Source organism: Nilaparvata lugens, chromosome 9 (genome assembly GCF_014356525.2).
Source record: "Nilaparvata lugens isolate BPH chromosome 9, ASM1435652v1, whole genome shotgun sequence".
Lineage (NCBI taxonomy): Eukaryota > Metazoa > Arthropoda > Insecta > Hemiptera > Delphacidae > Nilaparvata > Nilaparvata lugens.
Genome location: NC_052512.1, coordinates 12,880,705 through 12,903,113, shown reverse-complemented (window position 1 = coordinate 12,903,113; position 22,409 = coordinate 12,880,705). Strand labels below are relative to the sequence as shown.

Genomic DNA, 22,409 nt, shown 5'->3' with positions numbered 1-22,409 from the left:
AGTTGCCGATCCTCTGTCTTGTCAATGTCTTCTATAGACGGCATCTCATAAAGGTTTATTGATGTTATATTAACTGTTCATTCTCGTTTAAATTCAACCAATGCTGTCATTTTGAAGGAAACCTAATCGCTCTAATCTGTCAACCAGTTTTCTGGATAAATATATTTATTTGTTTAAAATAATAAATTATATTTTATCAAGCAAGACATTTTCAATAATTTCATAATGAATTTTCATATTTAAGATGAAATATTTTGTTAATTAATTTCTAATTCTACATTGTTAAAAGACGATCTGGCAACATAGCAAAGCGAGAAAGAGATAGCGCTAACCGCTTTGTTGAATGATAGACAAGGACAGCAATACCATTGCTAATCAAACACTGCCATTATAACGTGGACCTCAGTATAGTGAAGAGTAGAGTGAGTTAAGTTTTGTGCTAGGGAAATAACTGAATCGCCCACCAAACAATGCAATGCAGAAGACACACATGCAAGACGCTGCTTCTACCCTCCTAAATCCGGACATTGACAATTGTTCATTTGATGACAGTGCTAGGCTGGCCATGGCCTCCATTAGAAAACGAGAGAGAGAGAGAGAGAGAGAGAGAGAGATCGTATGAGAAGGAAAGAGGGACAGAGGAGAAAAAGAGGAAGAGACAGACAGTGAGAGGTAGTGGTGAAGCGTTAGTGAGGAGAGACAGAGAGAGAGAGAGAGAGAGCGAGTGAGTGAGTGAGTGAGAAAGTAAGTGAGTGAGAGTGATGGAGAAAGAGAGATTAGATTAGATTAGAGCTATTTATTTATTTTATCTCTTTTTTTATAGGGCTACTTTTTAGAGAAATAGAAAGAAAAATAAAAATCTAAGTACCCTTATTGAATTATTTAATCACAACATGTTTCGGACATTGATGCCATTTTCAGGCTATAATTTTACAGATATAAATTCCAATATGAAAATACTAAATTATGGTAATAAAAGTGAAAAACTGAATGTTAAAGAAGAATTTCATATTTATAAAGCGGCAAAATTAAACAGATAAAATAATAAACTTAATTCAATTAGACACTTTAGGCAATAACCCCATTTTTGATAGAATCATGGGAATTTAAATCCACAATTTATAGTTTTAGTTCATAAAATCATATGAATACACTAACATATGATCAAAATAAGAATCTTCCAGCAGTATTAATTTATTTACTTCATATCACTTGAAAATGGCATCAATATCCGAAACATGTTGTGATTAAATAATTCAAAAAGGGTACTGAGATTTTTTACTTTCCTTGCCCTATTACCATAGGTAAGGAAAGTATTGCTTTCCGAAAAAAATTAAGGTACCCCAATCTCTATACAGTATTTCTATACGTTTCAAGGTCCCCTGAGTCCAAAAAAGTGGTTTTTGGGTATTGATGTGTGTGTGTGTGTGTGTGTGTGTGTGTGTGTGTGTGTGTGTGTACACGATATATCATCTTCCAATTAACGGAATGACTTGAAATTTGGAACTTAAGGTCCTTATACTATAAGGATCCGACACGAACAATTTCGATCAAATGCAATTCAAGATGGCGGCTAAAATGGCGAAAATGTTGTCAAAAACAGGGTTTTTCGCGATTTTCTCGAAAACGGCTCCAACGATTTTGATCAAATTCATACCTAGAAAAGTCATTGATAAGCTCTATCAACTGCTACAAGTCCATCTGTAAAAATTTCAGGAGCACTGCACCATCTATACAAAGTTTCATTTTAGATTTTCAATTATCAGGTTTCAGATACAATTCAAACAAAAAATTTCAATTGGAAAAGATTGAGCATGAAAATCTCTTCAATTAATGTCCATTAACATTTTCACCTAAAATTGAAAATAAGCTCGAAATTAGAGAATAGAAGATTATTCAATAATTGCAAACTCTTGTCAACTGTTGATTCTATCAAATCATTCACTATGAAGAGATAGCAGACTTCGTGTGTCTCCAGCGTTATTGTCCTGTCACCAGCTGGCTCAGATCTTAGAATAGCAGACTTGAGATACGCGGGAACACTAGCGTGAGTTGATCAAATTTCATAACGGCAAGGAAAGTTGTGTGAGTGCACCACACCAGATTTTTATTTTTCTATCTATTTCTATTTATCTATGTATGTGTCAATATTTAGTATCGTTCATTCATTTATTTATAATTTGATAGATACAATATCTTTCTCAACTGTGAATGATTGGGAAAGGAACAAAAGGCTTAAAGCCCAAAACTGTTCCTTTCCCAAATTTGGATAGAAATTGTCCAAAAATAGGTTATGTTTATCACTTCATAAGGCTTGTCTAATTTACTGGCAATACATACCCTCATTAACATTAAATGACGGTAGGCTATTGTTAATTATTCAGCGAATTTTAGAAAGTATGAAAAATTAATCAATGAGAATAAAGATTGAATGCAATTAGAATAACGATAATATAATATTGTGATGTACCTTCATAAATCGGCGGTGTTTCAACAAATAATTTATTGTCGATTCTGTGAAAAGAATATGAAATAATATCCTTCCCATCAACACACGACCGGGAAAAGAGAGAGAGAGAGAGAGAGAGTGAGGAGTGAGAGATTAGATTAGATTTCTTCATTTATGTATGTTACAATAGTGGTAGTGAGGAAGAGACAGACAGAGAGAGAGCGGGAGTGTGTTGAAGAACCCTGTCAAACGAAAGATCACATGTGTTACCACAGTATTAGATGTAGGCCTATCATTCTTCAATCCAGCCCCCCTCTCTTCCTGTATCCGACCGTCTTCCTTCATACCTATTTTTTATATGATTGACTTTTCTTCCTTATTTGCTTAAGAATCTTCTCCCTCTTCTTTGAACCTAATCATGTACATCCTTCCCTGTCTTCAGTTTTATTCCATTTATCATAATATGTCTCCTTCTGTTCCTTCTTCTCATTCCATTCACCACTCTGTTCCAGTTGCACATAGGCCTGTTAAATCTTAATCATGATTAAATGATAGTCACTGTAATGATAGCCTCAAGACGTCACAGTGATTAATTGCATTATTACTTTATCATATAGAATCGTAGTACAAAGAAGAAATATAAATTTACGACCAAAAATAAACAATTTTAAAAAGGGTACTCAGATTCTTTCTCTCTCTAGTATGTAGTACTCTTAAGTTTTGTCTTTTTTCTGAGCCTTTGCGAATTTTGTATACTAGGTATGATACTTTCTTTAGCATTTCAAAAATTAAATCATAGATTACTTCGTACTTGACCGGAATTGAAGCGGAATAAGTTAACTGCAATTCATTGCCAACACACACGGAATCTTATGTTGACAGTGCTAAATATTACGTTGATAATATTGTTATACTCAAGTTGCAATCAGTGTCTATTTGTATTGTATACTCTTGTAATTATATTGTACAAATATTTATATATTTGTGATTTTTGGCTATGCATTCGATTCAATTAGAAAAAAATGCCTCGAGAACCAATCAGGGAAGCCTTATTTTCTAAAACGCCTCCTTTGATTTATTCTTGTGGCATTCAATCTTGATTGACTCATAAATCATCCCGAAGACTTCTGCTACTGCAAATATTGACAACAGGATTAACAGCTAGATGGAAAGACTTTTGGATAGTAGCTCTCATCGAATTTCCATCTAGCTGTGAGCATCTGTTGCTTATGGAAAGATACATTTTCAAAAATGTTGGATGTTTCAGTTATAAAAGTTTTATATAAAAGTTATAAGGATATTTTAAAAGTTATAACTTCTATTATTTAGAAGTTCATATAAGTAATATAGAAACAATAACTAAATGTTGTTGTCAATATTCACATCAATAGAAAAAAATACAGTTTATAGAGGCTAACAGCTTTATAACAAAAAAAAAAACAAGCCTCATTGAAAATCGATTGTTTCACTGTATATTGTAACATACATAAAGAAATCTAATCTAATCTGCTATTTTAGTCCAGTCACTATATACATTGGTGCATGCAATTTATATTGTAGCTCTGATTTTTTAATATATTATTTGGGTACATAAAAGAAGTCCAGAACCAATTTCTTCATGCAGAATTTCCTTGTGCTAGATACAGGTGGCCCAAAAACCTTGTATTTTCGGCTCATTTTCCAGTTTTCAGCTATTTCTGCCAAATCTTGTAATCGGACTGAGTTATGATTTTTCAAAAATGAGTGAAATTTGAAGGAAAATCAATTATTGATGAATTTTAGATTTTGATCAACAATATCTTCCAATTGTTACCATTTAGATGTATAATTCAAAATCCCTCTGGGCGTATTTTTGTGCTCTACAATCTGAGATCAGGTAGAGATCTCTATCTCATATAGATTTCCAGGTACTCCTGACAACAATGCTCCTTGTATTGTGAAAACACCTAATTTTCAGCTTCAACCATCATCACCAACTACATAGTCTTCACATTGATATTTCGCACAACGACATAAGCTCATAAGATTATGCTCTATGAGAATCATTCGTTAGATGCATTTTATTTCAGTATTTCGTAGTGGAGAGGCGCGCTTAAGGACACCTCAAGGATCAAAATATCAAACACTTATAACTTCTGACACAATGCTCACATTCCACACTTCATTCTTCTCGGCTCGTCAAGGCGGTCCAAAATCATGCATCATAAGTCAAATTCGGGCGAAAAATTCATTCTTAAACAAAAATCGGTCACTGCCACATCTAGTTGGTGCTATAGCTCGTTGGTTTTTAGTACAGTGTCTGTCTGGTTTTACAGTTGTTTATGAGTGTGCAGTGCAGTGTGTATTGTTTGTGTGTGCGTGAATATATACAGGGTATATGTGTGAATGTGGAGAAAACCGGCGTAATAAAAATGCATCGTAATTGTGAGTACACAGTTTTTCGTTTTATTTCTGTATTCGCTCGTGGCCTAATTATTTCCCGTCGGCTTTTTTCTAAAGTACTTGTCTGCGCTTGGAAAGAGAGGGTTGCAGATCAGTTACAGGACAACTCTAATTTGTGAGGTTGGCAACAAAACCATGGCATAAGTCGATGCAGTGCTACAAAGACTGTATTTCTGAAAGATGAGTGGGTTAAGAACTTAGAAAGATGAGAGTCTCAGTTCGTCAGATTATCGATCATCAAGTACCTATTTTGGCCATTTTTTGACATACTTCAACTAGGGATGGGTATCGAAAGACAAAACATCGATGTTTTTTTCATCCTAACATCGATAAGTGAAAAACATCGATGTTTTTAAACATCGTTTATCGCCCTACGTTTTTATGGATGATACTATTAGTCCAGTCAATATAGACATAAAAAAGGGGGTGTGGTTGCAATTTATATTGTAGTTCTGATTTTGGGTACATAAGAGAAGTCCAGAACCAATTTCTTCATGCAAGATTTCCTTGTGCTAGATACAAGATAGCCCAAAAACCTTGTATTTTCGGCTCATTTTCCAGTTTTCAGCTATTTCTGCCAAATCTCTCCCAGATTATATAATTCTGAAAAAATAAGATCACTCGGAACTCTCTATCTCCAATGAGTACTTTGTTATAATTTTTCAAAAATGAGTGAAATTTGAAGGAAAATCAATTTTGATGAATTTTAGTTTTTAATCAACAATATCTTCCGATTGTTACAATTTAGATGTATATTTCAAAATCCCTCTAGGCGTATTTTTGTGCTATACAATCTGAGATCAGGTAGAGCGCTCTATGTCATATAGATTTTCAGGTACACCTGACAACAATGCTCCTTGTATTGTGGAAAACACCTAATTTTCAGCTTCAGCCATCATCACCATCTACTTTGTCCTCACATTGATATTTCGCACAATAACATAAGTTCATGGGTAAGAATCACCCGTTAGATGCACTTAATTTCAGTATTTCCTAGTAGAGGCACGCTTAAGGACACCTCAAGGATCAACATTTCAAACACTTATAATTCACTTTGACACAATGCTCAGATTTCATCGTACTACACTTCATTCTTCTCGGCTTGCCAAGGCGGTTCAAAATCATGCATCAACAGTCAAATTCGGTCAAAAAATAGAAAATTTATTGTTGAGTGTAGGTACTTATTCATATTCAATACATGAGAAATGGCCAATTTCTATATTCAAAGCTATGTATCTCGGTAACCCCTTATTATAAAAATTATTACATGATCTTGGAATCTACAATAGAATTTTCTATTTCATCTACTGTAAACAATTCATGAAAAAATATGTTCGTAAAGTGAGATTTGATTGTTGAAAAAATCCGGAAATTGTAGATATTTTTCTCATATTAACGGTTTTGGCAGTTCTATGATAGCGAAAAGTGATTCAAGATGGACTTTAGGCAACTGAGCTCGTAGAGGATGAATTTATCTACAATTTGTAATCAATCGTAAGTTTCTATGATGTATCAGACTCGTTTTAGAAACTCTTGATCACCAGTAAAATTACGAAAAAAATGTAAAAACTGAAATCGCCATTTTTAAAATCTTAACTTCCAAATTGTTTTGGAATCGAAAGTATTATTTATTGGAGTGGGTAGAGGGGGACAATTTTCACATTCTCACTAGATTTGGAAATTTTATCAGAAGTATTTCACAAGACATGCAACTTTGAATATAGAAATTGGTCATTTTCTGTGTATTGGAATATGGGCTTAAGTGTACACTCAACAATAACTTTTCCATTTTTCCACCGAATTTGACTTATTATGCTTGATTTTGAACCGCCGTGACGAACCGAGAAGGATGAAGTGTAGTACGATGAAATCTTAGAATTGTGTCAAAAGTTATGTGTTTGAAATTTTGATCCTTGAGGTGTCCTTAAGCGCGCCTCTCCACTAGGAAATACTGAAATGAAGTGTATCTTACGGGTGATTCTCATAGAACATAATCTCAAGAACTTATGTCGTTGTGCGAAATATCAATGTGAGGACAATGTAGTTGGTGATGATGCTTGAAGCTGAAAATTAGGTGTTTTTTACAATACAAGGAGCATTGTTGTCAGGTGTACCTGGAATATGAGATAGATCGCTATACCTGATCTCAGATTGTAGAGCACAAAAAGAGCTTCTAAAGTGACTACAATTTTATCTGGAGCTATTGTTCCAATATTTCAACAGTTACTAACTGGAATCACAGCAATTTTGGACTTGTGGTATTCAAGTAACAGTCTTTCGAATAATTAAAGTCAGGTTGTGACTAGAAAGATACATCAACTCTAGTTCACAAGATTTGTCATCTTCATGGTTTAGTCTGAAACCTCTCGGGATATCCTTGAGGATTCGGTCTTGAAATTTCACCCTAAGCTAATTTTAGCAATCATTGATACTCATATCGTATTCATTCAATACTTGATAGATTTTTTAGGAAATGAAAATGGATTAAGTTTTTTTATATGGATATCTGCACTCCTTACAATACGAGGACCTCTTTTCCAGAGCTAGATTAATTAGTGTTAAACACATGTTGAGGAAATAATTGTAGTAAGAAAAAACTCTTTCTTCCTAAGAAACAAAGAATCCGACCTCTTATTCGATTCTAAATTCAATTCTAACTATCTAACCTTGACACGGGCCACAGAAGTAATGTAAACCGTCAAGAGTATCCAACAGTCTCACATAAAAATACAGAGAGCCTGATTGAAAAATAAAAATAGCAATCTGCAGGAAATCAAACTTATGCGAGATCTTTCACAAGAGTGATCTATATTCACAAAAACACTAAACAGAATACTACACTAAATATGATGAGATAATGATTGTAATTCTGTTACTATTGCTTATTGCTCTCAAGATAATCCTCTTCAAACAAAAAAATAAAAAAAAAAACTTGTATCAAATAATTAAAAAATTAGAATTGTTTTTACTTTTTAGTTGGGAAACACATCGAATGACCGATGTCTAGGTAAAACCATCGATAAGTGAAAAACATCGAACAGTAAACATCGTTGTTAAAAACATCGATGTTTGATGTTGATACATCGATGTTTTTAAACATCGATGTAGCGATACTCATCCCCAACTTCAACAAGTGAGCCTTTCAGTCCGTCAAGTTTCACGGCATCAAGTGTTCGTTGCAGGCTGATACACAGTCAGCTACATGCTTCACCGTTGCATACTACAGTCACAAAATAGATACAGAATGGAAACTCGGCTAGTACCCTGGCACAAAAATCCGCCATCTTGTTAGAAAGTTCAGTATTGTAATAGCATAAATGGGAGGTTTGGATCACTTTACTGATCCGGATCAATCGGTCTCGTTCACTGCCGCGAGCAAATCAAAATACAGGATTTTAACCTCTAACAAGATGGCGCAGTTACGTGATCTGTCAAGTAAATTTGTGACATGTAAAAAGCATAGGTTGGATAGGCGTTTCATTGACAGTTTCATTCTGTATCTATTCTGTGCTACAGTCTCGGACTCATGGAGTCACTGACACTATTTTGGACATCGCATCTAGGGGGGCGCGACAGTCGAGGCCTGCGACCGAAGAGGACTGTTTTCCTGTCCTCTACGGTCGTAGGTCTCGATTGTCGTGCCTGTACAAAAATTTAAGAGGTCTCAACTGTCATCTAACGCAGACGACATTTGACTGTACGGACTGTCGGGCCTGTACAAAAATTAGAGAGTCGCGCTTGCAGCAGATGACAGTTGAGGACACATCCTACTGCGAAACCTGTACTAATGGGTCAATAGTGCATCTTTATCTAGTGTATGAAATACACTTTGTTATGAAATAACATTTTTAAACAATTCATTCCTTTATTATTTATAGATTTGTAATCTATAATGTACTGAGAATTTGACAGCCAAGTATCAAGAAGGTATTCACGAGTTTGAAAATTTCGTTTTTTATGAAGAAGCATCTAAAGTATATTATTACAGTTGTAAAGTTGCAATACTTATTTATAAGATGGTAGGAATAATGGGATATAATATATTACTAAATTACTGGTAAATCCATACTAATTAAAATGATAACTCTTTTGGTGCTGTCTGTCAGTCTGGCTTAGCGCAGGCCTAGAGCCTAGCGCAGGCGACATTTGAAGAATCTTATTTCTTATTTCTTAGGAGTCCTCTACGGTTGCAGGTCTGTACAAAAGTTAAAGCGGCCTTAACTGTCGTCTAACGCAGGTGACATTTGAGGCCTCTTTTTCAGGAGTCCTCGACGGTCGCAGGGCTCGACTGTTGGGCCTGTACAAAAATTAAAAAGGGCCACAGAGAAGAAAGAAGAATTCCTTCTACTTTGTAAAAGGCATCAACTGTCGCCTTACGCAGGCGAAATTTGAGGCCTCTTTTTCAGGAGTCCTCTACCGTCGCTGGCCTCAAATGTCGCAGGTCTCTACCGTCGCTGGCCTCGACTGTCGCAGGACTCTTCTGTCGTTTGCCTCGTTTGACATCGATCCCATCTAGCCTCGGAGAGACATCTAAGGAGGACAACAAAGTGAAAATAATACTTCATTAGTCTAAATTGTACAGTGTGGGTCCTGTAGCTTTGCCTATCGGTGGAGAGCCACTAGACTACAATACTACCCGTTCAAAAACATCCAACATTTTTGAAAATGTATCTTTCCATGAGCAACAGATGATCTTTTGTATCTCCTCAAAAGCAACGCGTTGCATCCGAAAAGATACACAAAGAGCTTCAATGTATCTTCCCATAAGCAATAGATACTTTTTTGTATCTGCTCAATAGCAACGTGTTGCATCCGAAAAGATACACAAGGAGTTTTAATGTATCTTTCCATAACCAACAGGTGCTCTTATCTTCTCAAAAGCAAAGTGTTGCATCCGAAAATATACACAAAGAGCTTTAATGTATCTTTCCATAAGCAACAGATACTCTTTTGTATCTTCTCAATAGCAACGTGTTGCATCCGAAAAGATACACAAGGAGTTTTAATGTATCTTTCCATAACCAACAGGTGCTCTTTTATATCTTCTCAATAGCAACGTGTTGCATCCGAAAAGATACACAAGCAGCTTTTTGGAGTTAAGTCCTTGCAGCACAACACAGCCTATCAGCTGACATTTGTTCAACATGCTATTTCCATTGTTGGTGTTACATTGCAACTCTCTCATTCATGAGGAATCTGTGTGTAGGAAGCTTCCTCCATCTAGGGATCTAGCGTCTCTGAAGCCTGGTGTTTTTGCAAAGCCATGAATATTACCAGTATGCCGTTTGCCGTTTCAAAATAATGGAGTCAAAGCTAATTTTATGTGAGTGTAAATTATTGGCATTCTAAGAAACTAATATCATTATTGTAATTATGATTATTATTAATACTATTACTATTACTGTTGTCAGTGTATTTTTGTAGGTGTGTGCGGAAATTTGGTGTTGAAAATATGACGAGGGAACTTTTAGACTTGTGTGGTAATTTTGTGTGTGTTGTGTTGGCAGTGATGAGCGGTTGTCCGAAGGCAATGGAGTAGCCGTTTCGGCGTCAGTCGTCAGTCGCCATGTGTTCGGCGTGGAGTGATGACGTGGACCCGCTAGCATGCTGCCGTCTCGACTCCCGGTGCACGGGCTCAATCGTCGTCCTCGGCTGTCATCCTCGGAATGGCTGCACGCAGGTCTAAGCTGTCCTGGGCCTGTGGCCTCATTCTCGGACTGGCTGCCGGCCTGGTCATCCTCGGCGGACGCCCCGGATCCGGACCGACAGTCTCCCGGTGTCAAGGCGCCGACGAACAGGTAGGACCAGTTATGTATAATAATGAAGGAAAGAATTGGCTTATACACGTAGGGGATAGGAAATTCACGAATGAGACATTACGTATCAACTACTCAACTGATTAACTTGAAATTTTAAACAGATGGTTAAAATTGGTAACTGAATATAACCAGTCCAATTTTGTCAGGTTGGCATTAAGTTGAGGAAGGTTTCTAAACAAGATTTGAATTCTGTCATTTAATTATATTGTTAACAATTTGAAGAACTTATCTATACCAAGTTATAATAAAGGAAAGAACTGGCTTACACGTACGGGATAGGAAAATTATGTTTGACGCATCATCACGTCTAAATTACTGGACTGAAATTAACTTGAAATTTTGCTCATAGATTCTTAATTCACCGAGGATGGTTATATGCCTATTTTAAATTCTTTGTGATTTCAGTAGGTCATGTTTTCAGTTTGTCAAGCTTTTAATTAGATCCTTGCGGAGCACTAGTTACCTGCTAGTCAATAATTGATTATTGATTGATGTTAATATCAGATAAGATAATTTTTTGAAACATATTCAAATACTTAAAATTGAATATTAACATAAACATAAAGATTCTGAAATGTTTCGCTTTCTCTTTGTTTGGGAATTAAATACAGAAGTCAAATTGTGTCAACGCAGGTTCGAATCTATTGATAAGAAGACATCATATCATCATCATCATCATCATCATCATCATCTTGACTGACGACTTTTAATCAGTGATATTTTGTCAACTGAACTGGTTTGAGGACCACGATGATGATGATGATGATGATGATGATGATGATGATGATAGCAATAACTATGTTAAAGGTGCTGTAGTAATGTCCACGTTATAATGGCAGTAGAGAAAGATAGGAGAAAAACGTTACCGAACCTCTGTATTATCAATGCCTTCTATAGACGGTAGCTGATACAGGTTTATTGATGTAATATTAACTGTCCATTCTCGTTTAAAATAATCAATTATATTTTATGAAGCAATGAATCATATTTTTAATAATGGATTTACATAATAATTAAGATGAAATATTTTGTTAGTTATTAATTCAACATTGTTAAAAGACGATCTGGCAACAGAGCAAAGCGAGAAAGAGATAACGCTATGCGCTTTGTTGAATGAAAGACAAAGATAGCAATACCATTGCTAGTCAAACACTGCCATTGTAACGTGGACCTCACTATAGTGTTTTGAGGACAGGTGAGTATATTGATTTGTCAACAGAGCGTTGTCAAAATTCGGCAGCCGGTGTGATTGTGACGAAATAAGACGAGAACTTTTTTATTGCCTGTTTTCGCCCCAAAATCACCGATGAAGTTAGCAACATGCCTGACAACTTTCATCGCCGTATCATTGAATAATGTCATTCGCCATAAAATATCCGGTTGACTAATGAGGTGGTAAAATTTGTATGTGCCCACACTTTCCAAACAGGAGCTATTCGTTTGATAAGAGTAAAAATAGGCATACAAGCCTGTGAACATAAAACGCTCCACCACGTAATAATGGCAGTGGAGAAAGATAAGAAAAACAACCTGGCCGATCCTCTGTCTTGTCAATGCCTTCTATAAACGGTAGCTGATACAGGTTTATTAATGTAATATTTTAGTTCATTCTGTTTGAAATAAACTCTTTTATTTTATTGTACAATAAAATAATTTCATAATCAAGATGAATTATTTTGTCGATGAATTATTAATTCTACATTGTTAATAGAAGATCAGGCAACAGAGCAAAGCGAAAAAGAGATAGCGCTATCCGCTTTGTTGAATGATGGACAAGGATAGCTATACCATTGCTAATCAAACACTGCCATTATAACGTGGACCTCACTATAGTATAGCCATCCTCAGTAAATTTACAATCTTCATGCAACATTTCAAGTTGATCAGTTAATTAATCAATAAATTTATTAAGCCTAAATATACAATCGTATGTAGGCCTATATTAGGCTACGACACAGAATATTTTATAAAATTACAATACATAATCAAGTCATAATTACGTCTCAATACATAATGAAACAATAGGAATAAAAATATAAGTATCCTTTTTTAAAAATTGTTCACTTACGACATGTTTTGGTTATGATGCTATTATCAAGTAATTAAAAAATAAAATGACAATAAATATCTATTTTTTCAATTACTTGATAATGGCATCATAGCCGAAACATATCGTATGTAAACTATTTTAAAAATCTGGTGTGGTACACTCACACAACTTTCCTTGCTCATTGAACTGTAAGCCTCATTCTTAAACGAGAATAATTTAGGGGAAATTGTGAAATTCGATGATTTTTTTTAAAAGTCGTCAAAACAGATGTTCTACATGTGAAATATATCGACTAAGTGTTATTTTTATAAACTGCTCTACCTACTTACCTCATGCACGAGAAGGAGGTTACAAAGTCCATTTCTCAAGGATGGGGTGGACCCCCCATTAGTTTCCCAGGAAGGAGACTCATGCCAGTTGATAGAGCTGATAAATAACTATACAGGGTATGAATTTGAAAAAAAATCGGTCAAGTCATTTTTAAGAAAACCGTGAAAAACATGGGTTTTTAGCCATTATCCACCATTTTCCGCCTGTTTGAATTTAATTTTATTGAATTTCTTATTGTCGGATCCTCATGGTATAAGAACCTCAAGTTTAAAATTTCAAGTCAATCGGTTAATTAGGAATGGAGTTATCGTGTTCACAGACATACACACATACACACACACACACACACCACACACACACACACACACACACACACACACACACACACACACACACAGACCAACACCCAAAAATCGTGTGTTTGGACTCAGGGGACCTTGAAACGTATAGAAAACTTGAAAATTGGGTAACTTAATTTTTTGGAAAGCAATACTTTCCTTATCTATGGTAATAGGGCAAGGAAAGTAAAAAGGGGTACCTAGATTTCTATTTTTATTCCTATTCAAGAGTTGCCCTAACGAAAAAATACACCATAAAATGATTTACTTACTTTTATGAAATGAATAATTGATTTATATTGTAGGCATTCGACAGCATGTACCCCGTGGAAGAGGACCCGTTCGCGGTGATCGGACTGGACGCTGAGGGGGGAGAAGGAGACCCGCCCAGCCGGGGTCCGACAGACCCCCGTCGCTCGCTGCTGTTTGTCGGCGTGATGACCGCCAAAAAGTACCTCGCAACACGAGCGGTCGCGGTCCACGAGACCTGGGGCAAAGAGCTGCCCGGCAAGATCGCGTTCTTCTCGTCGGAGGGGTCCCGCAGACCCCCCGGGCATCCACGGCTGCCTCTGGTCGCTCTGAGGGGCGTGGATGATTCGTATCCCCCTCAGAAGAAGTCGTTCCTCATGCTGCAGTACATGTGGGAAAACTATGGTGACCGGGTAAGTTTTCCAATCTTCTATATAATAAGGCCCAAATTCACCAAAAACGAAAACTAGGTTTGAGCGGCAGTTTGTTCTAAGTCAGATGATTTTGAATTGGTTCTGTCATATTATTTTTTGTTCATTTAGAATCAACTGACGCTCAAACCAAGTTTTCGTTTTTGGTGAATTCTGTCCTAAGAGAGAGCAGGGTTGTGTTTGTTTGTTCGCATCAAAAAATGTCAAATTGTGGATTGCATACCGGAAAAACGGGAATGATATAGATCTCCAAATTCTGCACATCGATTCTAAAAATATCAATCTCGTGCCCCCCGAAGCTCAAATTTCAATTTTCCTTCCAGATTTTATGTTCAAATTTCAATCATGGGACATGAATACCTACCATATAGGCCTATTATGTTATAATATAGAACTATAATCTAGAGAGACTACCTCTTCGAAACAGATGGTTAAAATTGGTATAACCAGTCCAATTTTGTCAGGTTGGCATTAAGTTGAGGAAGGTTTCTAAACAAGATTTGAGTTCGGTCACTGTATCATGTTAGTACAAAGCTGAAGAACTTATAAATAAAAATATAAATCTCATTACCCTTTCAAATCATTTTGTCACAACAAAAGTGATCACTTGAAAATGGCGTTAATGTCCGAAACATGTTGTGACAAAATAATTGAAAAGGGTACTGAGATTTATATTTTCATTCATATTAAAAGTAGCCCTAAAGGAAAAAGACAATGAAGAACTTATCTATACCATAATAAAGGAAAGAACTGGCTGGCACATCCTCTGTTATCGACAGACTACGAAATTATCATCTGTTTTTCCAAGGATGAATTATCCTTTTCATGCCCTTCAGCGAGTTTTCCAAAGGATGAGACCTAGTGCAATCGAATTTTTATATCATAAACCTACTATGTTCCGAATTTCATGAAACGCCGTTTTCAAAATCAGTTGGACATAAATAAGAAATATAAATAACCAGCAAATATAAATAAATAATATCGAGCTTCGCTCGTTATTTTCATTTATTGATAAACAGAACACAATTCACTAAAGGTGTGTTTTCGTAACTGGCAGACGACAGAATTCACTTTAAATTAACATTGGTTCTTATGGGAGTGTTCACCCATCGGCAGAAAGTTGAGCAGAAAAAAAGAACTGTTCAAATCAGAGACGAACTGTCGTTCATTTTGTCGTTCTTTATAAGGCCTATCAACACAATGCTATTTTGCTTCGACCGATCACTGCGCGTGAACCGTTTTGTCGAAAAAGAACTAATTTCGGAATTCTGTCGACGAGAACAGACAGCTTCGAATTACTTTTCTGCTCTGATCACGTGACACCGGCAGAATAATCTTTCTCTGGATCAGACGCCATGTTCTTTTTAACCTCAATCTTTGATTGTTGGATGGTTTGTTTTGATATAATTTTGCTGTTGGTTGTCAGATTTCGGATTGCTACTATTATTTACTGTTAAATTAATTTGCAGTGGAAAATTGAAGTATAAAATATTTCTATTGGTTTCTTTATTCTTATAATTTTTACAAGAGAAACTGAAAATGGATTTACAACAGAAAGGCGTGAAATTTTCAAAGTTCAAAGTTTTGTACTTTCCAGACCTGCACAACGAATTACCTATTTGAAAAATAGAATATGGTTAAAAATTGCTGATGTAATAGAGGATTCAAGTAAGTACACTTAAATTTCTCATAATAAAGTAGGCTAGATCTACCGTACACAATTATTAGATATAAATTTTATAAGTAGCCTACTAGAATGTTTACAATTTTTATTCAGGTAGCCTACTGTAGTAGGCCTTTAATAGCCTAGTCTCTAGGTCTAAATTGCTACCTTTTTCATTTTTTAAGAAGTTAGAGGTTGACAAAAGTTTATTTATTTATTATTTATTTATTTAAAGTTTAATTTCTAGTATTTAATAATAATGTAAATCCTAGACTAGTTAGTTTGTGTATGGTAGAGAATTATCACAAGAAAGAGAGAAATCTAATCAATGATTAGATTTAAACTCATTCAAGATTGATTAATTAGAATAACATTAAATGATTAGATTCAAAACATTATTCAACCAAGATAACATTTAGCATTTCATGATAAGATAGCATTTCATGCTAACAATCTTTTACACTTTCATTGAGTTGGCCTAATCACAAAATACATTTTTTATAATGCAGCTAGTAGTTTTCACAAACAGATTTATTGAAAATAACATCATAAATTGACTTAGAATTTATGTCATTACATTCTAAGTCCTAAACTTCCATTATCCTTGTTGCATCTCAAAATATTGTAAACCCATAGTTTATCAATATAATATCAAAACTAACCTGACTATTAGAACATTTACTTTGTCTTTAGTACCTATCTATGAATTAATCTTCTTTTAATCTATAATTTAAAATTACTTGGAAACAATATTAAATAGATTGTTATAGTAATAACTTGATCAGAGTCAGTGTAATTGAATATTGAAAGACTGCCATTAAAAAAATTTAAAATAGGTAGGCTACTATTTTTCTGGTTGACCATTGCTACCAAACTCATTTAAAACTATAATAGTAATGTATTTGAAAAACTTATTCATGCTCTATTGATTAATATATTGCGTGATGCCAGGTATATCAATGTGAATAGTATAAATTAAAACAGGAGACACACAACATAGATAGATTAAAAACACTGAAAAACTTACATTATAATCGGAAATTTTCGAGGAAATCTGTCCCCTTTCTTAACCGAGCAGAGAGTGTAATGTAAGTTTTTCAGTGTTTTTAATCTATCTATGTCGTCTGTCTCCTGTTTTAATTTATTTTATAAAACTTTAAAGTGTTTTCTGTTATGTGCTACGAATGTAAGTATATACTTATAGTATGTATATCTAATGTAAATAGTTTATTGAGGCCCAGTTCACTTCTAATTTATTCAAAGTCCAAACTATGTCTTATCATTGATGATTAACTTCACTTTATCTCCAAAATGAATATGTTGAAAGATTATGTTTCTTTTTTCAGGTACCATTTACAAACAAAAATATTGAAGAGAATGTGCTCAAAGGAAATGCATATGATTTCTTTTTTGTTGACCAGGATGGAACAATTCTTTGGGACCATAGTTAGAATAAGTTAGTTAGGTAAGATAAAATTCCACTCATTTTTTAAACTTTATATAGGCGATGTACAGTTTTACAGTATTTATAAAGTTCCCATTTTTTTAAAAAGTTTATCCACTTCAATGTTTTATTATCGATTTGATGGTAGATATTCTAATAGTAAGACTTAACTAGGGTATGTGACTAAAATAATAGAAAAACTGACTGAATTTTGAAATCATTAATAGCTTACAGGAAATCTTAATATTTCGAAACTACGTGAAATCACATGAGATCAAGATGAACAGTTGAGAAGAGTGCTTAAAAAACAATGTATTCACTTATCATTCAGGGAATAGAGTTATTCATAATATTTGGGATTCCTTCCATGAAGAAATAATTTATGTAACATTATCTAATAATGTGATAACATTACATCAATAATTTGATGTTAAAATTGTTTTTAGAACACTCTTCTCAACTGTCCATCTTGATCTTGAGTGGATGTTGACTTTATAAATGATCATACATTAGAACTATGAATAGATGACTTCAAAATTCACCCAGCAAGTGCTGGTAGAAAACACTGAATAATAGCTTTTAATGACAGTGATTCCACCTTTGAAAATTTATGATTAAATTCATGAATGAAATACCTGCATTGTTTTAAGAGAGATTTATGTATTTACAGTTTGGTATTCATTTTCAAATCACTTAGTTCTACTTATAATGTTGTAGATAATCATCATTTCAGATCAAGCAATTAATTGATTATATTTCCATTTGTTTCATCAAACTTGTTTCTCTAAATATAGAACCAATAATTACTTTATGCAGTACATTTTTGAAGAGTCAAGTAAACCAAACGGTCGAGAAGTAGGCCTACTGACCACAGAAATGAATGAATTGTTCATGGTATCCAAAAATATGTTGTTCACCAACAAGTTCTTTTGACCTTGGGACACACTGATCAATCCCAATTCCTGCATGGAGATTGATGCTAATAATATTTCAACTGATAGTTGGAATTTCTCATATAATATTACTTTTCATTATTGGGGGTTCTTTGCCAAGAAATATAATTGAAAACTTATACAGATTACAAACAATCAATTTCAGAATTCACTTTGCAAAGTTTTTTATAATGAATAATAAATTATAACTTTTTGATTTCAGGCCTAGTGGTGTACCAGCCAGAAGTAGAGGATGACAAAGAAAATCAACTATGAATAATATTCCATGGATATAATTCATGTATGATGTAGTAGCCTAGTAGCCTACAGAAGAAAGAGCTGGACTAATCTAAGAAATATATTAATTTTTTCAGTAAATCTTGATGTGTTTATTTCATGTTATTCATAATAATATCCTCTTTGGGGGGGTTGGGCGATCGCTCCTGCTAACTGCTTCAATTCAGGTAGTTTAAAAAAACAGCAAGTGACATGAAGCCAATAAAATTAGTTTTGATGGTTTATACTTGAGGGATTTTTATACTATATTCAACGCAACAGCATCGAACTCTTATTAACAACTTTATTGGTTCTGTATGGCTTCTGCTTCTTTTGGAAATAATAAAATTATGTAACATTGCTGACTGGCAAATGCTATAGGTAACATGTAAAATAATAGACTTGAATTTGATATAAAATAGGGTAAGCTATCACAATAATTATGTATTGCATTAAGAATTAAATAATAGTACTTATATACTGCATTGAAATGGTAATAATTCTTTGAATATGAAAAATAACTCAAGCAAAAGTTGAAAATATTATGTTCCAAGCCACATCAAATACAATTACTTTTAATTCTACCTTCTAGACTATATTTCCAAGGTTTTGATTAAAATTGATAAGCTTTTAGAACATTATAGTAAATAAGGAGTTTGAATGGCTACTCTAATTCTAATGAATATCTAATAAAGTATTCATTTTAATAGGGCAACTTTAATGTTTAATTATGAGAAATAACAAGTAGGCCTACCCTAATATATTCAAAATAAGCATGACCAGTTTCTAGTTATGTCATTGTCAAGAGAGTCCTTATTGAAAATGTCAAAACTAATCATTATTCATTTTGGAATATCACAAGGGTACTACTTACCTTCTATAATCAATAGATATTTATTCATTTTAAAATAGGCTATGTGTTATTTAAAGTACCATAACAGAACCTGTTTATTCTAGCAAGATATAGTTATCTCAACAATAATTATTAGAATTAGTTCGCCTGTTTGAATACACTTTGTACATGTCATATGTGTACAGTAATATATAATAATAATTTTTAATATTCGTATAGCTTTTACTGGTGAGGAGTCCCCAATTGAACCTTGCCTGAGAAGGCATATTGATTTAGGCAGTCAATGGGCCTCACGATTCTTATTTAAGTATATCAGCCGGGACCGTACCTATCCAATGATCAAAAAGGGGACTGCTAAAATAAAATTGCCTAAGAAACGTTTACAATATTTATTTCTCTTGGTGTAATATAACCCGTAGATTCCAAAAATGCCAAAAGTAAAGCACTTATTTATTAATTTGAATTTTTTTCGATAGAGCTTCAATAGGCCTTTGAAGTTGAATACGGTACTCATACAAGTAGGTAGGCCTACCTATAGACGATGTGATTCAAAGAACATGCATTGACTCTGAAGGCAATTGATTCTAGTTAATAAAATAATATAATATCTTATTAATAATGGAATGCTTCTAGTTAATAAAATAATATCTTATTAATAATGAAATACAATTAGTACTTCAAATAATTTACCCCTACAAATTTCAAGCATAGGAAATGAAAAGTTAACTCATTGATTGACATGCCTATAAAGCATAAAATTTAGCATAATTGAAGTAACTAATAATTGTGGAAAAGTTATCTTAGTTATAAAAAGCAATTAATTCACTTTATTGAATCAAATATCCAATAATCATCTTAGAATTACCTTTTGAACAACCCAAAAAGTTCATTACCCATAACACATAAAGCAAAATTCATGTCAAAGAACTAGTTCTTTGAGTATTACTGTTTCTGCCCGCTTGGGTGCGCTGCAATCGATTCTGCTTCTGCCCGTTACGAAAACACAGCTTAAAATGATCATGTTTATATTTCACAGCTGGCTATACGTCATCTTATGAATTTCGGGGATGCGATATTTTGATTTTTCTCATACTCACTTTTTTACTATCTACAGCTGTTTAAGCCAAGGATGAATTATCCTTTTAATATCGTTCAGCGAGTTTTCCCAATGATGAGACCTAGAGCAATCGAATCTTTATATCATAAACCTACTATATTCCAAATTTCGTGAAAATCGTTACAGCCGTTTTCGAGATCCGTTAAACATAAATAACCAGATATAAAAATAGCCAGATATAAAAAGATAAACAAAAATTGCTCGCTTATTGACCGAGCGAAGTGAGGCCTAAGATTCAAGTCGACGGTTTGGCATTTCTCTTAATGTTTAAATGTTTAAATTTTTATATGTTTATATGTTGCGCATTTACGGCGAAACGCGGTTTAAATTGCGCGTCGACATATACAAGGTTTTTTGAAATTTTGCATTTCAAGGATAATATAGAAAGAAAAAGGAGCCTCCTTCATACGTCAATATTAGAGTGAAAATCAGACAATAGAATTATTCATCATAAATCAGCTGTCGAGTTGACTATAAATTGCATGCCATGACGCATGCAATTCAATATCTCAATGTAACTTGGTAAAAAATTAGCAGCTGTGTAGACTATAAATTGCATGCCTCATTGAATGCATTTTTCATGCACTATTAAATAGGATTTATTTTAGCACTTTATAACAGCTCGTCTGGGCGCCTAGATGTCTTCTGGTTTTCTCGCGCTAAATTCCGGAAAGCGTTATATGATAATTAAATCTTGTGTAAGCATGATATGATCAAATAAATAGTTAGTGTATCAGTGTGGATGTGCTTATGGTTTGGGACGTCGTTATAACCGCGCGAGGTCTACTGTTCACAGAACTACTAGTATAATAGGATTGTTGATTCATTAGCATCCGAATAAATACAATATCTCAGTAATTTTCATTTATAAAATTCATTTAAACATTCAACTGTGAATACTCTCCACAAAGACTTGAGTCTGTGAGTGGAGAGTGAGTTCTCTCGAATGTGCGTGTGCAACCTGATCCCTCTCGCATGTTTGTCAAGCTATCAAGTCGACTCACCCTGTTCATAGAATAGCGAACGATCTATTTCAATTAAAAAACAAATTTGGCGACATTTTGTGTCTCCGAAATGGATTCTTTTGAGTAGTCAAACACTAGATTAGCCAATCTTCTTGTCTATTAACTCCTCTCATAGAGAAACGAAAGCTATATTCGTTCATCTCTGTTACTCCACTCTACTTCATTATTTTTTTATATTCCTCGTCATTTTCTTCTATTCTTTCTTCTACCCGTACCATGTTGGACATACACGGATAGCGCCCAGCGGTCAAATGGGAGTGATACATGGCACCTATACACACGTACACTGTTTACGTAGTGACGTCATCATCACTGCTAGTAAAAATATAAATTATTTGTCCCGCTCACTCACTCTCTCTTTGTTGAAGTGATAACGGTATATATACTTTCCTATAACCATCTGGTTCATAACGACCATTCCTTCCTATTCGACTCCATTGATTTATCTCGACTTGTGGCAAATTTTGAAATCATGAATAAATGGAATTTCCAGCTCTGACAGTATGTTGAACCGGTCAACGACCGGGAATCCCCTGTTAGTCAAAATAACACCTCCCCATCAACGTTTCAATAATTAGCACATATTGACCCTCTCAGTCTGTCACCATGAGTGAGAATAAGAACAGTAGTGATATGTTTGCTATGCTGAGTGACAGAGGTTCAATGTTATTAGTGTTTGAAGGTTTCAAGTTTTCAAAAATTATACATCTATATCTATCACCCACATTGTCTTTGTCATTTAAACAAATTCAGAAATGTAAAGTCAAAACATCAGAATGAATTATTGAGACGATGTGTTTGCTAGAACCAATTTGACAGAGATCAAAGATGACTGAATGATTGATCGTACAATCATGGTTTTAGCCCAATCTTTTAATATCAATTAGAAAGGAATTTATTATAGGATAGAAAACTGTATCTCGTCAACTTGGCTAATATGTTGTCATAATACAGTAGTGTTTTGCTTGAAGCTTCCTTAGGATACTCGAGT

The 22,409-nt window shown here is 34.3% G+C and overlaps 1 protein-coding gene across 3 annotated transcripts in view; it reads left to right on the top strand.

Annotated features, from left to right (window-relative positions):
• LOC111064355 (chondroitin sulfate synthase 1) overlaps positions 1-22,409 on the top strand; it is a 93,724-nt gene that overhangs the window by 34,563 nt on the left and 36,752 nt on the right. For all 3 annotated transcript variants that reach the window (XM_039435503.1, XM_039435501.1, XM_039435502.1), the window contains exons 2-3: positions 10,399-10,689; positions 13,734-14,089. In XM_039435503.1, the coding sequence (XP_039291437.1) occupies positions 10,558-10,689; positions 13,734-14,089 (488 nt within the window). In that variant the 5' untranslated portion in view covers positions 10,399-10,557. The remainder of the gene's footprint in view (positions 1-10,398; positions 10,690-13,733; positions 14,090-22,409) is intronic.